We start from the raw sequence: 20,280 nt of genomic DNA, 5'->3' as shown, positions 1-20,280 counted from the left end.
CATTTGCTTTTAAGCCACATGACTGGGATTTCTGGATTATTTTTCTTTTCTAGATAAAAGTGGTGGATGATGATTCAACCCACATTTTCTGAATTATGGCTCTGCCAAGCACTATGCCATCCATTTCCCCAGACATTAGAGGTGGCAGATTATACAGGACTGACTTCAAAACTGTATATTGCTATATAAATTTCTACCTCCAAGCATACTTAGGATTTAACCACATGGTAACTGATTTTCAGGAAATTGCCTTTATATACTAGTTTCATTTCTCCTTTAAAAAAATGTGCTGAGGGCTTCCCTGGTGGCGCAGTGTTTGGGAGTCCGCCTGCCGATGCAGGGGACACAAGTTCGTTCCCCGGTCCGGGAAGATCCCACATGCCGCGGAGCGGCTGGGCCCATGAGCCATGGCCGCTGAGCCTGCGCGTCCGGAGCCTGTGCTCCGCAACAGGAGAGGCCACAACAGTGAGAGGCCCGCGTACCGCAAAAAAGAAAGAAAAAAAAATGTGCTGAATAGAATCTAGCTTGACTCACTTAAAAACCATAGCGCCAAACTATCATCTGACATATCCAACCCATTAGGACTACTTTTCTGTTTCATAACCTTATAGGGACCAGAGTCTTTAATGAAGTGCTGTATACACTTCAAACCTTGACTAATTGCCTTTATAGCAGATTCAATTTTATGGCCTGGAATTTCTGCTTATATTGGAGTAACAAATAATTACTTGAGGGCATCTCTATTCTACATTCACAGTGATAGCACATGCTTCAAAGGGGCAGAACTGTGGGCCAACAGGAATAAAAAATAAACATACCGATTCTAAGACCCATTTCTACATGGAATTTGTACTCTGGTAAGTTCATTTTTGACCAGCTATATAAATTTCTTAGGACTAAAATGAAAAACACTATAGTTATATAACCTTATTGAGTATGTCTCTTCATGGAGGCCATGATTAAGAGTAAATACCGCATCAAAATTTTACTTGGGATTTTATCTTTTGAAATATGCTAGAAGCATTTTTCTTTTTCTTTTGTTTTGCTACTTTAGTAATTTTAAGTGATAATGGTTTAGAAACTTAATCAAAGTGCAACCAATATTTCCTCAGATATTCTTAATACTTACATGCACAGAAAACATAGTTTTTATATAAAATTTGTAATTCATATATACTTTCACTATAAAAATACTAGGAATAATATGTATATTGGTAATAAAAACTATGACTACTCATTAATTTCATCAGGATGTACTATTACTAACTAAACTGAGCTATATACGCTTCCCAGATAAATCAGTGTGAAACCTGTAACACTAGAAACAAAACCTATTCAAATAGTAATTTTCCTATTGTAAAATACTCATTTCTTAGGTGTGGAAGGGTTAAGGTTTTTTATTATTCTATTAATAAAGAATGCTAACTTGGTGAATGTTTTTTGCACACCACTTTATACACTAAAGTCTCACTTTCACCAATTTAACCTACAAAGAAACACTCCGCAGTTTCAAAGCAGTCATGTACTAACTTCTCCCAGCACCATCTATCAGACCCTAGAAAAACTGATGATCTGGGGGATTTCCTGAATTCCAGATTTTGTCTTCTTACAGATGAAAGAAAACTTTTACCTCTAGAAGAGCGTCAGCTGAATCATGGAGACAGAGGACTAGGGTCCCTACTCGGGCCATGTTGTTGACATATGAAAAGGTAATCAAAAAAATAGATACAAGATGATGCAGGAACATGACGCCAAAGTCCTGGGAAGGAGAAGACACAGGCATGTTAGTTAGGACTTCGCAGCAACGCAGCTTTTCCATCCATCTATTCAACCATTCATCCAATAATTTTAAGGCTCTCTATGGGCCCAGCACCGGGAACACTAATGTGAGTAAGAGAGAGTTCTACACTTTTCAGAGTTTACTGAGTCCTGGGAGAGAAACACAGGACACCAGTGACTGTGGAAAACGTGATCAACACCAGGACTAAGGCCAAATCATAAAGGGTGTTTTGTAAGAAGCCAAGGAATTTGAAGCTATGGGAGAAACTGCCATAGGATTTGGTGAGTGAAAAATATTGCCTGCCATATCAGTAAACAAAGGATGTTGTAGCCATCAAGCCATCACATTACAGCCTCCCCTAGAGTGAGCCCTGAGGAAACTCAGGATGGAAACAGGATGCCCCCCATCTAGCAGTCAGCTGCTGCAGCCACCCCTGACAGGGCACCCTGAGGAGACTCAGGACGTGAAAGCACAGGATACTGGCCCCAGATAGCTGAGGTGCATATCGAAGGAAGATTCCAGGGAGCCCAGACTCTTGCATCTTCCCATATACAGAAAAGAGCTAAATTCCTTAGAGGTATCTGGTTTTCTTTCATTAACAGGAATCTTTTGATGTTCCGACTACCTGGTGTTTGTTGCAGAAAACCCTATATATTCTAGCTCCCCCTTTGTCTCTTCGGAGCAATCTCTCAGAGTGATTGGAGACTCAGTGATTAAGGACTCAGTTTTGTCCGTCATTTATTTGACGATTTGAGAATTATGTTTTCTTATATAATTCTCAACTTTTAGGTTGTGCATTTTTTTCCAGTCAACAGGTTTTAAGCAAAGAAAGGTATTACTTGGATTTGTACTTTAGGAAAACCTTTTGGGTAGCAGTGCAGGTCCAACTAGACCACTTCTCTGACTATGAGTGGCTGGAGATTTGGCATCCTTCTCCTGGAATATGCCCAATGAGATGTTAAAATAAGAATCATAATATGCTGGCATTTCTGATGGGTCCTACACAAACAAGCTCTCAATTTTAACCATTATCCATCTACAGTCATTAGAAAAAAATAATTGGCAAAAGTAATGGTAAGCTGGCCATCCTCATTTTGGTCAACTTCAAGGGAGCTGCTTCTTGGCCCATGTGAAAAGATCATCTTTCTCTGGTACTGATTTATCTTCTGGCCACCTGGTTTATTGTAACATGGAATTTCTGTTGCTTAGAAATGGTGTCTCTCTTACTGATATTTTTACTCTTATTTAATCTGAATTTCTCCCAGAGTAAACTTGAACTTCTCTGGGGCTTAAATGCCAGGACTAGCCCTAATGATGATCTACTTGAAACCATGGAGAAAGAGGACTACTCTCTTATGGGCCATTCATGTAGAGATAAATTAGCCAAAATGAGACGCATATTTTGCAACTGAGGGAGAGAGAAAAAGAGAGCAAGTGTGTGCACACATACATATGCTGTTGATGCCAAACAGTCCGGGGTCTGAAAGGTCAACTGTGATGACTTTAAAATGGTTTTAAAACATTTAAACAATATTTTTTGTTTAGATCCTGAAAGTAACTAATGATAATCTGTAAGTAATGAAATATTGCTCCCATTAGGTCATTTTTCCATTTATTTCACTGTATAGCTCCCATATTGAAAAAATTTCCAATTATTTGATTTTAATTTATATAACTTAAACCTATAAAGCTATGGATTTTTCTACTGTTTAAATTCCTGTACTACAGAACTCTTTAAGAATATCATTTTATATTTTATAAAATCAAGCTTTAAATGACAATGATGAAATAAAGTTAAAATGGGTATATTTAAAAAAACACACACAATGTTTAAATGGTTCTGTATACACTTTGGTGAACGTGTCCAGAGGTTACTTTTCTGCCTTGGAAAGTGCCAGACATTTACTGATAACCATATTGATTTTATTACTAGGATAAACAATGTATTAGTTTCTTAAATAAGGTCGAATAATTTAAAAAATGAAGTACAACTATTTCTCTTATTTTCAATTAACCTAGTCTCCGTGTTGCCACGATGGTGAATACCACTGTTGGCAGAATCATCTGTCTTGCATTAATTCATTCTAATGGCCACAGTAGAACTACAGTACCAAGTAGTGCAAACTCCTGCCGCCTGTTGACCTACCACTATACTCCTTCCTCCAGACCCACATTTGCGTCTAGTTCTCAGCTCACCGGCAGAGAGAAATGAAGACCATGCTCTGAGTTTATTTAATCAGTGATTATGGACAGACTCAACTTACCAGTTTTACCTACTTCTTTTGATTTTCTCTGATGCTTTTGTAGTCTCTAGGATTTTCCTAAAGCATTAGAGTTGAACAATACCAAAATGCCTAAGGCATACGAGAAAAATTGCTTTGATAACGTTTCCCACGGGAAGATGAAATCTCTTCACTACAGGCTGTTATCAGAAATGTATCACCTGGCATAGAGTGATCTACCAGACAATAGCTACTTCAAAACAATGGATCAATTAAAGTGGAGCTAACCTATCAACTGATATTTTATACTGTTTCATAAACATAATTAGATAAAAACACAGAGTGCTAATTCAACAGTTCACTGAGTTTATATTCGTCCATGCTGAATTCACAGATTTTAAAGTCTAACTAGCTGAGTACCTAACCAGAACAATACTTTCCACATTTCTCATTGTTTAGCCCTAAATGATTGCTCTTGATTCACTGAAAGAGAAGAGGTTTTCTCGATTTAATTTTAAAATGAATAAACATAAACTGATTAAAACACGTATGGAGGATTAGGGCCATTTTATAATTCAGTTTCCTAACATGTATCTGATATATATGTCAATAAATAAAACAATGCCCTTGGCAATATAGCAAGGCTGTCCTAAAAACAAAAGCCTTATTTTTCAGACAAAGTTTGCTTTGTGAAGATGATTTTTGCATATAAATCCCCTGGTCCTAGAAAACATTTATGACTGAGGGGCTCAAAGCTATGCTCATTGCAGAAGATCAATTTTCATTATACTGTCATATCTGTATGAACATGAAAAGCATGAATAATGGATTTTGTCTTTTACACTTCTGCTTCAGAAAGCATTATACACAATGAAATACCTTTAATAAAATCCCTGCAATCATTATTTTTTGTTACTCTCATTCCCTCACCCTGACACATTTTTTTTGAATAGGCAGTGAATCTGGTCCAAATAACAGTTTTTAAATGAATTGTCAATTTACACTTTATCAGTGCATGGTGGGAAATGCCCATCCTCATGTTTGTTACTGCTGAAAGTGACTGGGTACAGGCAAGTTGCAGGAAACTTAGCGTTTTAGGCTGAGAATATTTCCTTCCATTTTCAGTAGCATCAGTTAGGTAGAGATTGTGATTTCTTGTTGGCCCTCATATTGAAGACGGATCCCAAAGCCCTTAGACAAAATTGACGACTGGCCTGGCTACCTGCATCAGTGGTCCCCAACCTCCTGTCATTCTGCCATATGGTTTCTGGATACATTCATAGCTCTAGTCAAGGGGTCCTTCTACATTCCCTTCCTGATATTTACCCTGACCCCAGCCCCTCATTCCAGTGGCTTCTCCTACGTTAATTATCAGAGACAAGGGGAAAAAATAGATATGGACTTGACTCAAGCACGATTAGAATAAGCCTAAAATGAAAAGAGTCAAGGAAAAGCCATTCATTTTAATACCAGAAGTTGGTAAGAAAACGCTGTTTTTTCCTTATTATATTTCTGAATGACATTTAGCGAACCCAGAACAGAGTCTCAGTCTGTTCTGTGTAGCTTTCACATCAGAAACTCGTAGGTGCAAGTAAACCTGTAGCTACTTGGGCTCCATCCCCGACTCTTAGAATGAGAATCGGCATCCTTAACTCAGTTCTCCAGGGGAATTCTCTGCACAATAAAAGATCGGCATCAAAGGGCCAGAGAGGTCACCCTCTCATTAAGACATAAGTCTGATGTTCTATGTGATGCAACTCCATTTGCAATGGTCAGGCTGAAAGAGGCTTTGAGGAAAGCACCAGGCTTTTCAGGAAGCACCAGAAATTCACCTTGATATACATATTTTTATGAGAGCAAAATTAACTCTATTCTCATTTTTAAACAACTCACTACAAATAAGAAACTTGTTCTCTAAATTCTCATTTGCTGGAGAAAGTATTAACAATTTTATGCAGTTTCTTTTGGGAATAATCTTTGTAACAAATAAAGAAAAGCACTGGTGAACCTTCTCAAAAAGGAGTAAGAAGACCAAGGTTTTAAGTGATGGCTGATTTAGATGCTCATGTGTGGTGAAAAATATGACATACCACTATGCAAGACAAAGAAAAGACTCTTCTTTCTTGGGTGCAAATGACATGTGCCAGCTTTCCCAAATTTAATAAATATCATAAATAAATATCATTAATAAACATACTCTAACTCATGAATAGAAATCAGGTAATACCAGGTCAACCATTTAACAGATTTTCAAACTCTCTATGGAACAGAGGGACAGAAACATAATTTGAAACTGATTTCATTTTATGGCAACTATAGCAGTAATAGAAATCTCTCATTTCTGTGTGTTTTGTTTTTTTAAAACAACAGTTTTCTTATTTGAGTCTTCAAGGTACAAAGAAATTAGCAGGACTTTTAACAGAGTAACATGCTCTTTTTTTCTAGAGATCAATAACACTCTCCCTATTTCTTCCCTGGCGATTGTGCAACCCGGGGGTAAAACTCAGAATGTTGGGGAGCAATGTGGCTGTGCAGGAAGTGTACTTCAAGCCTGTAACTTGGAAACGTGCAGGGGAGAGTGTCCACTCAGGTTCCCCCTCCACTCACGGAGATGGGGAGAACTTCAGATAAAACTTACGTGTGACAAGAATAATCGTAGTTAAATACTTTTCCCATTGAGGGAATATGAAAATATAATAGATTTTCAACCTCTGGCTATGGATAGCTAAAGTCCTGACTAAGAGTATGTATGTGTGTATATATATATATATATATATATATATATATATATTCCTCTTAAAAAGCAAAGAAACAAACGACTACAAAACTGTCCAGGTTGTAAAGACAATGACTGCAATGAAAGTATACTCAGAGTGATTTATAAAAATCAGTTGATTCTGATTTGCCCCGTATTAGGCAACTTGAAAATTATACCTTTCTCTTACCAGCGCATGAGGCAAGGAGTTCATACAATGTATGTAAATGTAAATGTCAACCTTTGGGTATCTGGAATCTCCCACATTTACTTGGTTATTATATTTTTAGCTGGCCTTGAGTTTTGGCTCACTCTAAAGAGAACCAGTTCAATGTGCCATTTAAAGAAAGGTATTTCAAATAACAAGTTCTTCAAAAATTGTAACTAAAGTTCGCTCTCATTCTCATGTATAGCCTATGCACTCTGGTGTAAATATTTATGGGAAAATCTGGAAATGGATGAAAAATTGCGATTTATTTGGGAAACATTTAATTATAAAGTAGAGGAGTCCTGGCAGGAATGATTCAATTATCTCATCTCTAAAAGCAGTCCATGAATAAAACCTCATTCACACAAAATCTAAAGTCAAATTTAGTTTTACACTTTTTTTCCCCAATAGACTAGATTTTTCACCTTTGAGCCTAAATATATACAGATTTAGGTCCTTGAGGGAGATACCTGTCTCCTACAAATATAATTCTAAAAATAGTAAGTGCTAAGAAATTAATTGGTTAAAGACTTTAAACTTGCTACTGTTACTATCAAAATGTTTTAAAAATATATACTGATAGGCTTCCCTGGTGGCGCAGTGGTTGAGAGTCCGCCTGCCGATGCAGGGGACACGGGTTCGTGCCCCGGTCCTGGAAGATCCCACATGCTGCAGAGCGGCTAGGCCCGTAAGCCATGGCCACGGAGCCTGCGCGTCCGGAGCCTGTGCTCCGCAACGGGAGAGGCCACAACAGTGAGAGGCCAGCATACCGCAAAAAAAAAAAAAAAAAAGAAAATAAATTAATTAATTAATTAAAAAAATATATATATATACTGATGTGATGTGAATATCTCTACTAGCCATTCTCAAAGCTGACATCCTCACTGTTCACCAAATTTGTGCGTACAGGTGACTCAACTTTAGAACAGAGAAAGACACACTATGGCCCCCAGGCCAAATCTGGCCCTCACTTGTTTTTGTAAATAACGTTTTATTAGAACACAGCCACATCCATTTGTTTAATTATTGTTTATGGCAGTGTTCTTGCTACAGTGGTAGAGTTAAGTGGTTGCAACAGAGACTATACAGCCTCCAAGTTTAAAATATTTACTAGCCGGCCCTTTACAGAAAAGTTTGATGAGCCCTGCCTTAGAGCCACATCAAAAGCCATAACATGGGAAACTCAGCCATGTAATTTGAGATGTGGCAATTGCATAGGCTCAAGGCTGGCTTCATCACATTTTCTTTAGATACAGAATATGTAAGAGGTTTAATTTTCATAGCTATTCAGAAGTAACCCATTATTACTTTCAAAGTTCAGATAAATCATTAAAATAAAAAGAGTTTTGGCAGGTATCTCCATCAAAATTCTCATGATAAACTATAACTACAACTTCAAGATCGATCATTTTAAAATCGAGGAGCTTCTTCAGAAAAAGCTTGAGCTTTTGTAAAAACAAGAGCTGCCTGTCCGGATGCAATATATTACTCTCTCTACTGCTACATGTGCCATTACTTCAGAGCTTCTGGGAACATACATAAATGAAATAAAGTACTTCTGCGTAAGCAGCGTTTACCCAATCTTTCTCCTGTGTAACATTTGTGGCACATTTTAACATCAAGAAGTCATATAATCTCATCTACTATGAATTATTTAGCTGATATTTAATCTTTAATTGATTTTATTACTGTGGAAAAAGATGCAATAAAATTTTATTTGCACAATAGAACACAGTAAGACAGTGCCCCCAGTACCCTCCCACTGTGCCTGGCCAGAGCTCAGAACTTAATTTGCAACTCCCTGGAGTCCTCCTCCCTGCTTTCCTTTCCTCTTCCCATTGAAAGTACACTCTCCAAATGCACTCTGCTTTCAAATGATGTAGCTATTTTCCTTAATTATACACACGTCTTTTTTCTCATTGAATCTTTGTATTGAGATGTTCTCCATAACTACAAGTCTTGCCAAATTACAAGCTCCAGGAGTTGCAGGCCTTTATATACATCATCTGGGCTCTGTTTAAACTACTCTTGGGGCTTCCCTGGTGGTGCAGTGGTTAAGAATCCGCGTACCAGGACTTCCCTGGTGGCGCAGTGGTTGAGAGTCCGCCTGCCGATGCAGGGGACACAGGTTCGTGCCCCGGGCCGGGAGGATTCCACATGCCGCGGAGCGACTGGGCCCGTGAGCCATGGTCGATGAGCCTGCGCGTCCGGAGCCTGTGCTCCGCAACGGGAGAGTCCACAACAGTGGCCTGTGTACCGCAAAAAAAAAAAAAAAAAAAAAAGAATCCGCGTGCCAATGCAGGGGACACGGGTTCGAGCCCTGGTCCGGAAAGATTCCACATGCCGGGGAGCAACTAAGCCCATGCTCCACAACTACTGAGCCTGTGCTCTAGAGCCCGAGAGCCACAACTACTGAGCCTGCACGCCTAGAGCCTGTGCTCCGCAACAAGAGAAGCCACTGCAACGAGAAGCCCGCGCAACGCAACAGAGTAGCCCCCACTCGCTGAAACTAGAGAAAGCCCGCGCGCAGCAACGAAGACCCAACGCAGACAAAAATAAATAAATATTTAAAATAAATAAATAAATAACTACTCTTGGCCCAGCCACACTACTTTGTACAGCTTTTAATGCCAGAAGGGTCACTTCTGAGACATTTAAAATATACTCAACATAACAGTCTTAAGTGATACGCAGGTTAACAAACTTTACTCTTTTTTTTCAGGAGGAAAAAGGCAAGGGCAACACTTAATATCAAGTAAACCCATTCAGGTTGAAAACGTCCAGAATGATCAGTAGGGGGCAGACTGTGTTCAACTAAAATCAGGACGGAAAAGCCATCATCCTCATATCTACTGTAACGCCCTTGGGGTCCCAAATGACAATACGCCATCAAGGTCTCAACTTGGTGCTTTAGATGGAAGATGGAAGAAGTCTCCTTTAGGTCAGCCAGGTTGGGATCATGTTGTAAGTTGTCAGGAGGGGTGACGGGAAACTCTTATTATTGTCATCAGTCTTCGCTCCTCCTAATCCCTCTTCCTTCAGCAGCCTGAGCTCCCCACCTCCCTTCACAGACAGAACTCTACGTGCAGAATTCACTTGCCAACTTTCTTGCCCCCATGCAGGCCTCTGGCCCTTCAGGGTTTTTTTGTCTTTGTTTCTGTTTTCCTGGATGGAATTCTTGTGTATTCTCTTCTTTTCTCCAAGCCCCACTCCAACCTGATTACCTGGTGAACTTCTATCTACCCTGAGATTTGCCCACTAATTCTCAGGCTTCAAAGATTCTGACACTGAGATTTATTCTCAACAACCTCCACATAAGGTAAGTACTCTTCGAACGCCATTTATAAAGAAACTGAGGCACAGAAAAGTGACGTAATTTTTTCAGAGTTACACAGTAAGGACAGGCCACAGGCAGGTCTGCATCCAGTTCTGTGTGACTCCAGAGCTCAGGCTCCGATCACAGCGGACTGCTTCTCAGAAACACGCACAGAAGGAAAGACAACAATAAGGAATGGGGCAGTGAAAGAGGACACTTTTTTTCTTTTTTTTCACATCTTTATTGGAGTATAATTGCTTTACAATGGTGTGTTAGTTTCTGCTTTATAACAAAGTCAATCAGCTATAGATATACACATGTCCCCATATCTCCTCCCTCTTGCATCTCCCTCCCACCCTCCCTATCCCATCCCACTAGGTGGACACAAAGCACCGAGCTGATCTCCCTGTGCTATGTGGCTGCTTCCCACTAGCTATCTATTTTACATTTGGTAGTGTATATATGTCCATGCCACTCTCTCGCTTTCTGACCTACTTCACTCTGAATGACAGCCTCTAGGTCCATCCACCTCACTACAAATAACTCAATTTCATTCCTTTTTATGGCTGAGTAATATTCTATTATATATATGTGCCACATCTTCTTTATCTATTCATCTGTCAGTGGACACTTAGGTTGCTTCCATGTCCTGGCTATTGTAAATAGAGCTGCAATGAACATTGTGGTACATGACTTTTTTGAATTATGGTTTTCTCAGGGAATAGGCCCAGTAGTGGGATTGCTGGGTCGTATGGTAGTTCTATTTTTAGTTTTTTAAGGAACCTCCATACTGTTCTGCATAGTGGCTGTATCAATTTACATTCCCACCAACAGTGCAAGAGGGTCCCCTTTTCTCCACACCCTCTCCAGAATTTACTGTCTGTAGATATTTTGATGATGGCCATTCTGAGAGGTGTGAGATGATATCTCATTGTAGTTTTGATTTGCATTTCTCTAATGATTAATGATGTTGAGCACCCTTTCATGTGCTTGTTGGCAGTCTGTATATCTTCTCTGGAGAAATGTCTATTTAGGTCTTTTGCCTATTTTTGGATTGGGTTGTTTCTTTTTTTGCATATTGAGCTGCATGAGCTGCTTGTAAATTTTGGAGATTAATCCTTTGCCAGTTGCTTCGTTTGCAAATATTTTCTCCCACTCTGAGGGCTGTCTTTTTGTCTTATGGTTTCCTTTGCTGTGCAAAAACTTTTAAGTTTCATTAGGCCCCATTTATTTATTATTCTTTTTATTTCCATTTCTCTAGGAGGTGGGTCAAAAAGGATCTTGCTGTGATTTATGTCATGGAGTGTTCTGCCTATGTTTTCCTCTAAGAGATTTATAGTGTCTGGCCTTACATTTAGGGCTTTAATCCATTTTGAGTTTATTTTTGTGTATGGTGTTAGGGAGTGTTCTAATTTCATTCTTTTACATGGAGCAGTCCAGTTTTCCCAGCACCGCTTATTGAAGAGGCTGTCTTTTCTCCACTGTATATTCCTGCCTCCTTTATCAAAGATAAGGTGACCATATTTGCGTGGGTTTATCTCTGGGCTTTCTATCCTGTTCCATTGATCTATATTCCTGTTTTTGTGCCAGTACCATATTGTCTTAATGACTGTAGCTTTGCAGTATAGTGTGAAGTCAGGGAGTCTGATTCCTCCAGCTCCGTTTTTCTTTGTTAAGATTGCTTTGGCTATTCGGGGTCTTTTGTGTTTCCATACAAATTGTGAAATTTTTTCTTATAGTTCTGTGAAAAATGCCATTGGTAATTTGATAGGGATTGCACTTAATCTGCAGATTGCTTTGGGTAGTAGAGTCATTTTCATAATGTTGATTCTTCCAATCCAAGAACATGGTATATCTCTCCATCTGTTTGTATCATCTTTAATTTCTTTCATCAGTGTATTATAGTTTTCTGTATACAAGTCTTTTGTCTCCTTAGGTAGGTTTATTCCTAGGTATTTTATCCTTTTTGTTGCAATGGTAAATGGGAGTGTTTACCTAATTTCTCTTTCAGATTTTTCATCATTAGTGTATAGGAATGCAAGAGATTTCTGTGCATTAATTTTGTATCCTGCTACTTTACCAAATTCATTGATTAGCTCTAGTAGTTTTCTGGTAGCATTTTTAGGATTCTCTATGTATACTATCATGTCATTTGCAAACAGTGACAGTTTTACTTCTTCTTTTCTGATTTGGATTCCATTTATTTCTTTTTCTTCTCTGATTGCCGTGGCTATATCTTCCAAAACTATGTTGAATAATAGTGGTGAGAGTGGGCAACCTTGTCTTGTTCCTGATCTTAGTGGAAATGGTTTCAGTTTTTCATTGTTGAGAAAGATACTGGCTGTGGGTTTGTCATATATGGCCTTTATTATGTTGAGATGAGTTCCCCCTATGCCTGCTTTCTGCAGTTTTTATCATAAATGGGTGTTGAATTTTGTCGAAAGGTTTTTCTGCATCTATTGATCATATGGTTTTTATCCTTCAAATTGTTAATGTGGTGTACCACATTGATTGATTTGCATATATTGAAGAATCCCTGCATTCCTGGAATAAACCCCACTTGATCATGTTGTATGATCCTTTTAATGTGCTGCTGGATTCTGTTTGCTAGTATTTTGTTGAGGATTTTTGCAACTATGTTCATCAGTGATATTGGCCTGTAGTTTTCTTTTTTTGTGACATCTTTGTCTGGTTTTGGTACCAGGGTGATGGTGGCCTCGTAGAATGAGTTTGGGAGTGTTCCTCCCTCTGCTATATTTTGGAAGAGTTTGAGAAGGATATGGGTTAGCTCTTCTCTAAATGTTTGATAAAATTCGTCTGTGAAGCCATCTGGTTCTGGGCTTTTGTTTGTTGGAAGATTTTTAATCACAGTTTCAATTTCAGTGCTTGTGATTGGTCTGTCTATGTTTTCTATTTCTTCCTGTTTCAGTCTTAGAAGGTTGTGCTTTTCTAAGAATTTGTCCATTACTTCCAGGTTTTCCATTTTATCAGCATACAGTTGCCTGTAGTAATCTCTCATGATCCTTTGTATTTCTGCAGTGTCAGTTGTTACTTCTCCTTTTTCATTTCTAATTCTGTTGATTTGAATCTTTTCCCTTTTTTTCTTGATGAGTCTGGCTAATGGCTTATCAATTTTGTTTATCTTCTCAGAGAACCAGTTTTTAGTTTATTGACCTTTGCTATTGTTTCCCTCATTTTGTTTTCATTTATTTCTGATCTGATCTTTATGATTTCTTTCCTTCTGATAACTGTGGGTTTTTTTGGTTCTTCTTTCTCTAATTGCTTTAGGTGTAAGGTTAGGTTGTTTACTTGAGATGTTTCTTGTTTCTTGAGGTAGGATTGTATTGCTATAAACTTCCCTTAGAACTGCATTTGCTGCATCCCATAGGTTTTGGGTCGTCGTGTTTTCATTGTCATTTGTTTCTAGGTATTTTGTGATTCCTCTTTGATTTCTTCAGTGATCTCTTGGTTATTTAGTAGTGTATTCTTTAGCCTCCATGTGTTTGTATTCTTTACAGTTTTTTTTCCTGTAACTGATATCTAGTCTTATAGCATTGTGGTCAGAAAAGATACTTGATATGATTTCAATTTCGTTAAATTTACCAAGGCTTGATTTGTGACCCAAGAGATGATCTATCCTGGAGACTGTTCCATGAGCACTTGAGAAGAAAGTGTAATCTGCTGTTTTTGGATGGAATGTCCTATAAATATCGATTAAGTCCATCTTGTTTAATGTATCATTTAAAGCTTGTGTTTCCTTATTTACTTTCATATTGGATGATGTGTCCATTGGTGAAAGTAGGGTGTTAAAGTCCCCTACTATGATTCTGTTACTGTCCATTTCCCTTATTATAGCTATTAGTGTTTGCCTTATGTATTGAGGTGCTCCTATGTTGGGTGCATAAATATTTACCATTGTTATATCTTCTTCTTAGATCGATCCCTTGATCACTATGTAGTGTCCTTCTTTGTCTCTTGTAATAGTCCTTATTTTAAAGCCTATTTTGTCTGATGTGAGAATTGTTATTCCAACTTTCTTTTGATTTCCATTTGCATGGAATATCTTTTTCCATCCCCTCACTTTCAGTTTGTATGTGTCCCTAGGTCTGAAGTGGGTCTCTTGTAGACAGCATATATATGGGTCTTGTTTTTGTATCCATTCAGCCAGTCTATGTCTTTTGGTGGGAGCATTTAATCCATTTACATTTAAGGTAATTATCGATATGTATGTTCCTATTACCATTTTCTTAATTGTTCTGGGGTTGTTATTGTAGGTCTTCTCCTTCTCTTGTGTTTCCTGCCTAGAGAAGTTCCTTTAGCATTTGTTTTAAAGCTGGTTTGGTGGTGCTGAAATCTCTTAGCTTTTGTTTGTCTGCAAAGGTTTTAATTTCTCCGTCAAATCTAAATGAGATCCTTGCTGGGTAGAGTAATCTTGGTTGTAGGTTTTTCCCTTTCATCACTATAAATATGTCCTGCCACTCCCTTCTGGCTTGCAGAGTTTCTGCTGAAAGATCAGCTGTCAACCTTATGGGGATTCCCTTGTATGTTATTTGTTGCTTTTCCCTTGCTGCTTCTAATATTTTTTCTTTGTATTTAATTTTTGATAATTTGATTAATATGTGTCTTGGCGTGTTTCTCCTTGGATTTATCCTGTATGGGACTCTCTGCGCTTCCTGGATGTGATTGACTATCTCCTTTTCCATATTAGGGAAGTTTTCAACTATAATCTCTTCAAATATTTTCTCAGTCCCTTTCCTTTTCTCTTCTTCTTCTGGGACCCCTATAATTTGAATGTTGGTGTGTTTAATGTTGTCCCAGTGGTCTCTGAGATTGTCTTCAATTGTTTTCATTCTTTTTTCTTTATTCTGATCTGTGGCAGTTATTTCCACTATTTTATCTTCCAGGTCACTTATCTGTGCTTCTCCCTCAGTTATTCTGCTATTGATTCCTTCCAGAGAATTTTTAATTTCATTTATTGTGTTGTTCATCATTGTTTGTTTGCTCTTTAGTCCTCCTAGATCCTTGTTAAACGTTTCTTGTATTTTCGCCATTCTATTTCCAAGATTTCGGATCATCTTTACTATCATTACTCTGAATTCTTTTTCAGGTAGACTGCCTATTTCTCCTTCATTTGTTTGGTCCGGTGGGTTTTTACCTTGCTTCTTCATCTACTGCGTACTTCTCTGTCTTCTCATTTTGCTTAACTTACTGTGTTTGGGGTCTCCTTTTCGCAGGCTGCAGGTTCATAGTCCCGTTGTTTTTGGTGTCTGCCCCCAGTGGGTAAGGTTGGTTCAGTGGGTTGTGTAGGCTTCCTGGTGGAGGGAATTGGTGCCTGTGTTCTGGTGGATGAGGCTGGATCTTGTCTTTCTGGTAGGCAGGTCCACGTCTGGTGGTGTGTTTTGGGTTGTCTGTGGCCTTATTATGATTTTAGGCAGCCTCTCTGCTAATGGGTGGGGTTGTGTTCCTGTCTTGCTAGTTGTTTGGCATGGTGTGTCCAGCACTGAAGCTTGCTGGTCGTTGAGTGGAGCTGGGTCTTTGTGTTGAGATGGAGATCTCTTGGAGAGCTCTTGCTGATTGATATTACGAGGGGCTGGGAGGTCTCTGGTGGACCAATGTCCTGAACTTGGCTCTCCCACCTCAGAGGCTCAGGCCTGAGACCCAGCCAGAACACCAAGACCCTGGCAGCCACATGGCTCAGAAGAAAAGGGAGAAAAGAAGAAAAAATGAAAGAAAGAAAAATAATAATAAAATTTTAAAAATTATTAAAATAATTTAATAAAAGAGAGCCACCAAGCCAATAAACAAAGCCACCAATGATAACAAGCACTAAAAACTATACTAAAAAAATAAAAGGACAGACAGAACCCTAGGAAAAATGGTAAAAGCAAACTTATACAGACAAAATCACACAAAAGCATACACACTCACAACCGGAAAAAGAAAAAAAATATATATATATTTTAAAAAAGGAAGAGAGCAACCAAATCAATAAACAAATGTACCAATGATAATAAGCTCTAAATACTAAACTAAGATAAACATAAAACTACAAACAAATTATATGCAGAAAGCAAACCCCAAGTCTACAGTTGCTCCCGAAGTCCACTGCCTCAATTTTGGGATGATTTGTTGTCTATTCAGGTATTCCACCGATGCAGGGTACATCAAGTTGATTGTGGAGATTTAATCTGCTGCTCCTGAGGCTGCTAGGAGAGATTCCCTTTCTCTTCTTTGTTCACACATCTCCTGGGGTTCAGCTTTGGATTTGGCCCCGCCTCTGTGTGTAGGTCGCCTGAGGGCGTCTGTTCTTCACTCAGACAGGACCAGGTTAAAGGAAGAGCTGATTAGGTGGCTCTGGCTCACTCAGGCTGGGGGGGAGGGAGGGGTACGGAATGTGGGGTGAGCCTGCGGCAGCAGAGGCCAGCATGATATTGCAACAGCCTGAGGCGCGCCATGTGTTCTCCCGGGATCCGTGTCCGTGGATCTCGGGACCCTGGCAGCAGTGGGCTGCACAGGCTCCCGAGAGGGGAGGTGTGGACAGTGACCTGTGCTTGCACACAGGCTTCTTGTTGGCTGCAGTAGCAGCCTTAGCGTCTCATGCCCATCTCTGGTGTCCACGCTGATAGCCACGGCTCACACCCATCTCTGGAGTTCGTTTAGGCGGTGCTCTGAATCCCCTCTCCTCGCACACCCTGAAACAATGGTCTCTTGCCTCTTAGGCAGGTCCAGACTTTTTCCTGGACTCCCTCCCGGCTAGCTGTGGTGCACTAGCCCCCTTCAGGCTGTGTTCACGCAACCAACCCCAGTCCTCTCTCTGGGATCTGACCTCTGAAGCCCTAGCCTCAGCTCCCAGCCCCGCCTGCCCTGGCGGGTGAGCAGACAAGCCTCTCAGGCTGGTGAGTGCAGTCGGCACTGATCCTCTGTGCAGGAATCTCTCCGCGTTGCCCTCTGCACCCGTTTCTGCGCTCTTCTCCGTGGCTCCGATGCTTCCCCCCCACCCCCCATCTCCGTCAGTGAAGGGGCTTCCTAGTGTGTGGAAACCTTTCCTCCTTCACAGCTCCCTCCCAGAGTTGCAGGTCCCATCCCTATTCTTTTGTCTCTGATTTTTCTTTTTCCTTTTGCCCTACCCAGGTACGTGGGGAGTTTCTTGCCTTTTGGGAGGTTTGAGGTCTTCTGCCAGCGTTCAGTAGGTGTTCTGTAGGAGTTGTTCCACATGTAGATGTATTTTTGATGTATTTGTGGGGAGGAAGGTGATCTCCACATCTTACTCCTCCACCATCTTGAAGGTCCTCTCCCAAAGACACTTTTGAAAACACATGTAAGTGAGAGACTACCAAATAGAACAAGGTCACTTCTCGAAGACAGGAAGAAAAGGGGGATCAAGAGCAAAGGTGAGGATTAGCCATGAGTAGAAGAGCTTCCTCCTCTTGGGAGGCCAAAGAGAATGATATGAGATGGGTCTGTTTATATTTAAGGGGATAGAAATGGAAAGAATTCACCAAGTCAGGGAGTTAGAGCCATAACAAGCCAAAGTAGGTGTTTTCCCAAGACTCCTAGGATGACTTATGGAAAACCCCCCAAAGGAAGCAGAATGACTAAATCTCCCAATGAAAGTGATACCTTCCAAGCATCAGTGGCACCTCCTGAGAGAGGGTGGGATCCCTGAGGCCCCAGACTTAAGGACCCAGAGCCCTGGACCAGCAGCATTGTGTGGGCCTGGGAGTCGTCTCTCTCTAATGTGGTGATGATGTGGCCCCTTGCACCATGCTGGAAGAAGAGGTTCCTGCTGTCACCCTTCATGCCCTGGAGAGCAGTATGTGCCACTGCACTGCCCCAGGGCTGTCCGGGGGCTGGTCATCTAACTGTGAGATCTAAAGACACTTAAGAGCCTCTCGTCTGGCCAGGCACCTGGGAGTTTGATTGCTGGAATAAGCTACTAGTTGAGGCAGCCTTTGAATAAAATCTCATAAAATTGCCACATACAATATTTTTTCTTTCCCAGACAATGCTGTTCTATTGTTGGCCCACCAGCCTGCACACAGCCCTAGGTTGCAATGCTTTGATCACAAATGGTTGCAATGCTTTGATCACAAATTGTTGGCCCACCAGCCTGCACACAGCCCTAGGTTGCAATGCTTTGATCACAAATGGTGGCTTACTAAAATGAACTGCCTCTTCTTCCCTTCTTTGATTCTGAAGTCACTGTAGTGAGAGAGAAACAGGACAGAGGACCCAGAGTCAGGAATATCTGCCTCGGAAGAAACCTAAGCTTCGAGGGCAGGATATTGCTACTCCAGTCACAAGTGGACACACAGAACACTTTGGTGCCTCTGTGAAAGAGAGGTTAAGTGGCCTGCCTGCCTGTGTCTGCAAGTAGCAGCACTGGGGTTACACAGAGAGAATTCTACATCATCCTCCATCCCTCTCGGGATGTTCAGATGTCATCTGGCATGATTTTAGCTTTTCAAGCAAAGAAAAGAGACGCTGATACAATCTGAGGCACTACCCGAGAGTCATCTCCTTAGGAGAGACTTAAAAATAATCTAGATGAGCAGTTCTCAAATGTTTTGGTCTCAGGAGTCTTTTATATTCTTAAAAATTATTCAGGACACCAGAAAGTGTTCGTTTATGTGGGTCATATCTATCGGTATTTACCACATTGGATATGGAAACTGAGAAATTTAAAAAACATGTAAAACACATTTATTCATTTATTTTAAAAGAAGTTCATTATATGTTAATTAACATAATATATTTACGAAAAATATTTTCCAAAATTAAAAAAAAAATCGTGAGAAGAGTAGCCTTGTTTTACATGATTGCAAATCTCTTTGATGTCTGACTCATGTTGGATTCTCATCACTGCATATATATTCAATATGTTTCCCTGTTATTTTGGTTAAAGTATATAAAGAAAATCTGGTATCACACAGTTGGAAAAGGCAGAAGTACCTTAATAGTCTTTTCAGATAGTTAAGGATATTCTTTCTTGATACTGTACCAAAACTCGACAAGAGGGATATTCTTAAAGGTTAGTTGCAATGTGGAATTGAAAACTATATCAATAAACTTTTCATATTCTATTACATAAAATCCTTTGGTCTGTCTTGACCTTCAAGTGGATTTTTCACTGAGGCATAATTTTGGAGCATATTGCATTGTCACTTGGAAAATACTGGCTCACGGAGTTAATGAGACAGATTGTCACATAGTATTTTAAAAATCACATTTACTAACATCACTATCAATCTCATGAGAAAAGTCTTTAAGTATTGAGACGCTATCAAGGTCTTGCTGTTGGACATAAGCTTTTCTAAAAATCTAATTTTTTTCTTGAAAGCTTGAGTTGTATCATTGACAACAAATAATGTCAATGGTTTTACTTGAAACAACCTTGAAAAGTTCACTTTGTGCTTTTCAAGAATGTGTCTACCAAATACACAAGTTGGAATAAACATAGTTTGTCATTCTTTCAAGTAAAAATGAGATTCTTTGGGGGAAAAAGCAGCTAGTACGTCCCTCAATGCAAACCACTAACTACACATGATTTTTCTTGAGCACACTGTACAGTGTTCTGCCACAGAAGCTCTTTTATGCCTCCTTCCCATTTCATCACACAAAATAATTTTTAAAATGTATACTCAAGAATAGAGATTTAATCAAATTAACACTTTTTACTGCTTCAACAAGAGCATTCTCAAGTGAAACTGACATTTTTTTTTCTTCCTGCAAGTACACGGCAGTGAGGAACACAAAACTACTCATACTGTTTGGTGCCACTGCTAGCAGTTTTGCCGTTACTTTAGCATGATTTGTGCAAATTTCAATGCAGTAAGAAAGGCAAATGACATCCTAGTATTATTATGAAGTCAGTTTTAATGTTGCAGATCTCCTGAAAGGGTCTCAGAAATTTCCAGGTGTCTGCAGACCACACTTTGAGAACTGCTATATAGACAAATGATTTCCAAAAATTGTTCTAGGAGATGATAATCAGCCAGC

General features: G+C 39.6%; 1 protein-coding gene across 1 annotated transcript in view; it reads right to left on the bottom strand.

Annotated features, from left to right (window-relative positions):
* The window catches only part of CERS6 (ceramide synthase 6), a 320,250-nt gene that overhangs the window by 51,173 nt on the left and 248,797 nt on the right, over window positions 1-20,280 (bottom strand). Inside the window, exon 7 of the mRNA XM_082840643.1 lies at window positions 1,631-1,759. Within this exon, the coding sequence (XP_082696769.1) occupies window positions 1,631-1,759 (129 nt within the window). The remainder of the gene's footprint in view (window positions 1-1,630; window positions 1,760-20,280) is intronic.

The sequence above is a fragment of the Leucopleurus acutus genome (genome assembly GCF_964270905.1).
Source record: "Leucopleurus acutus genome assembly, chromosome: 6".
In the NCBI taxonomy this organism is placed as follows: Eukaryota; Metazoa; Chordata; class Mammalia; order Artiodactyla; family Delphinidae; genus Leucopleurus; species Leucopleurus acutus.
Note: the sequence above shows the minus strand (reverse complement) of the source record. Positions and strands in the feature narration are given on the sequence as shown.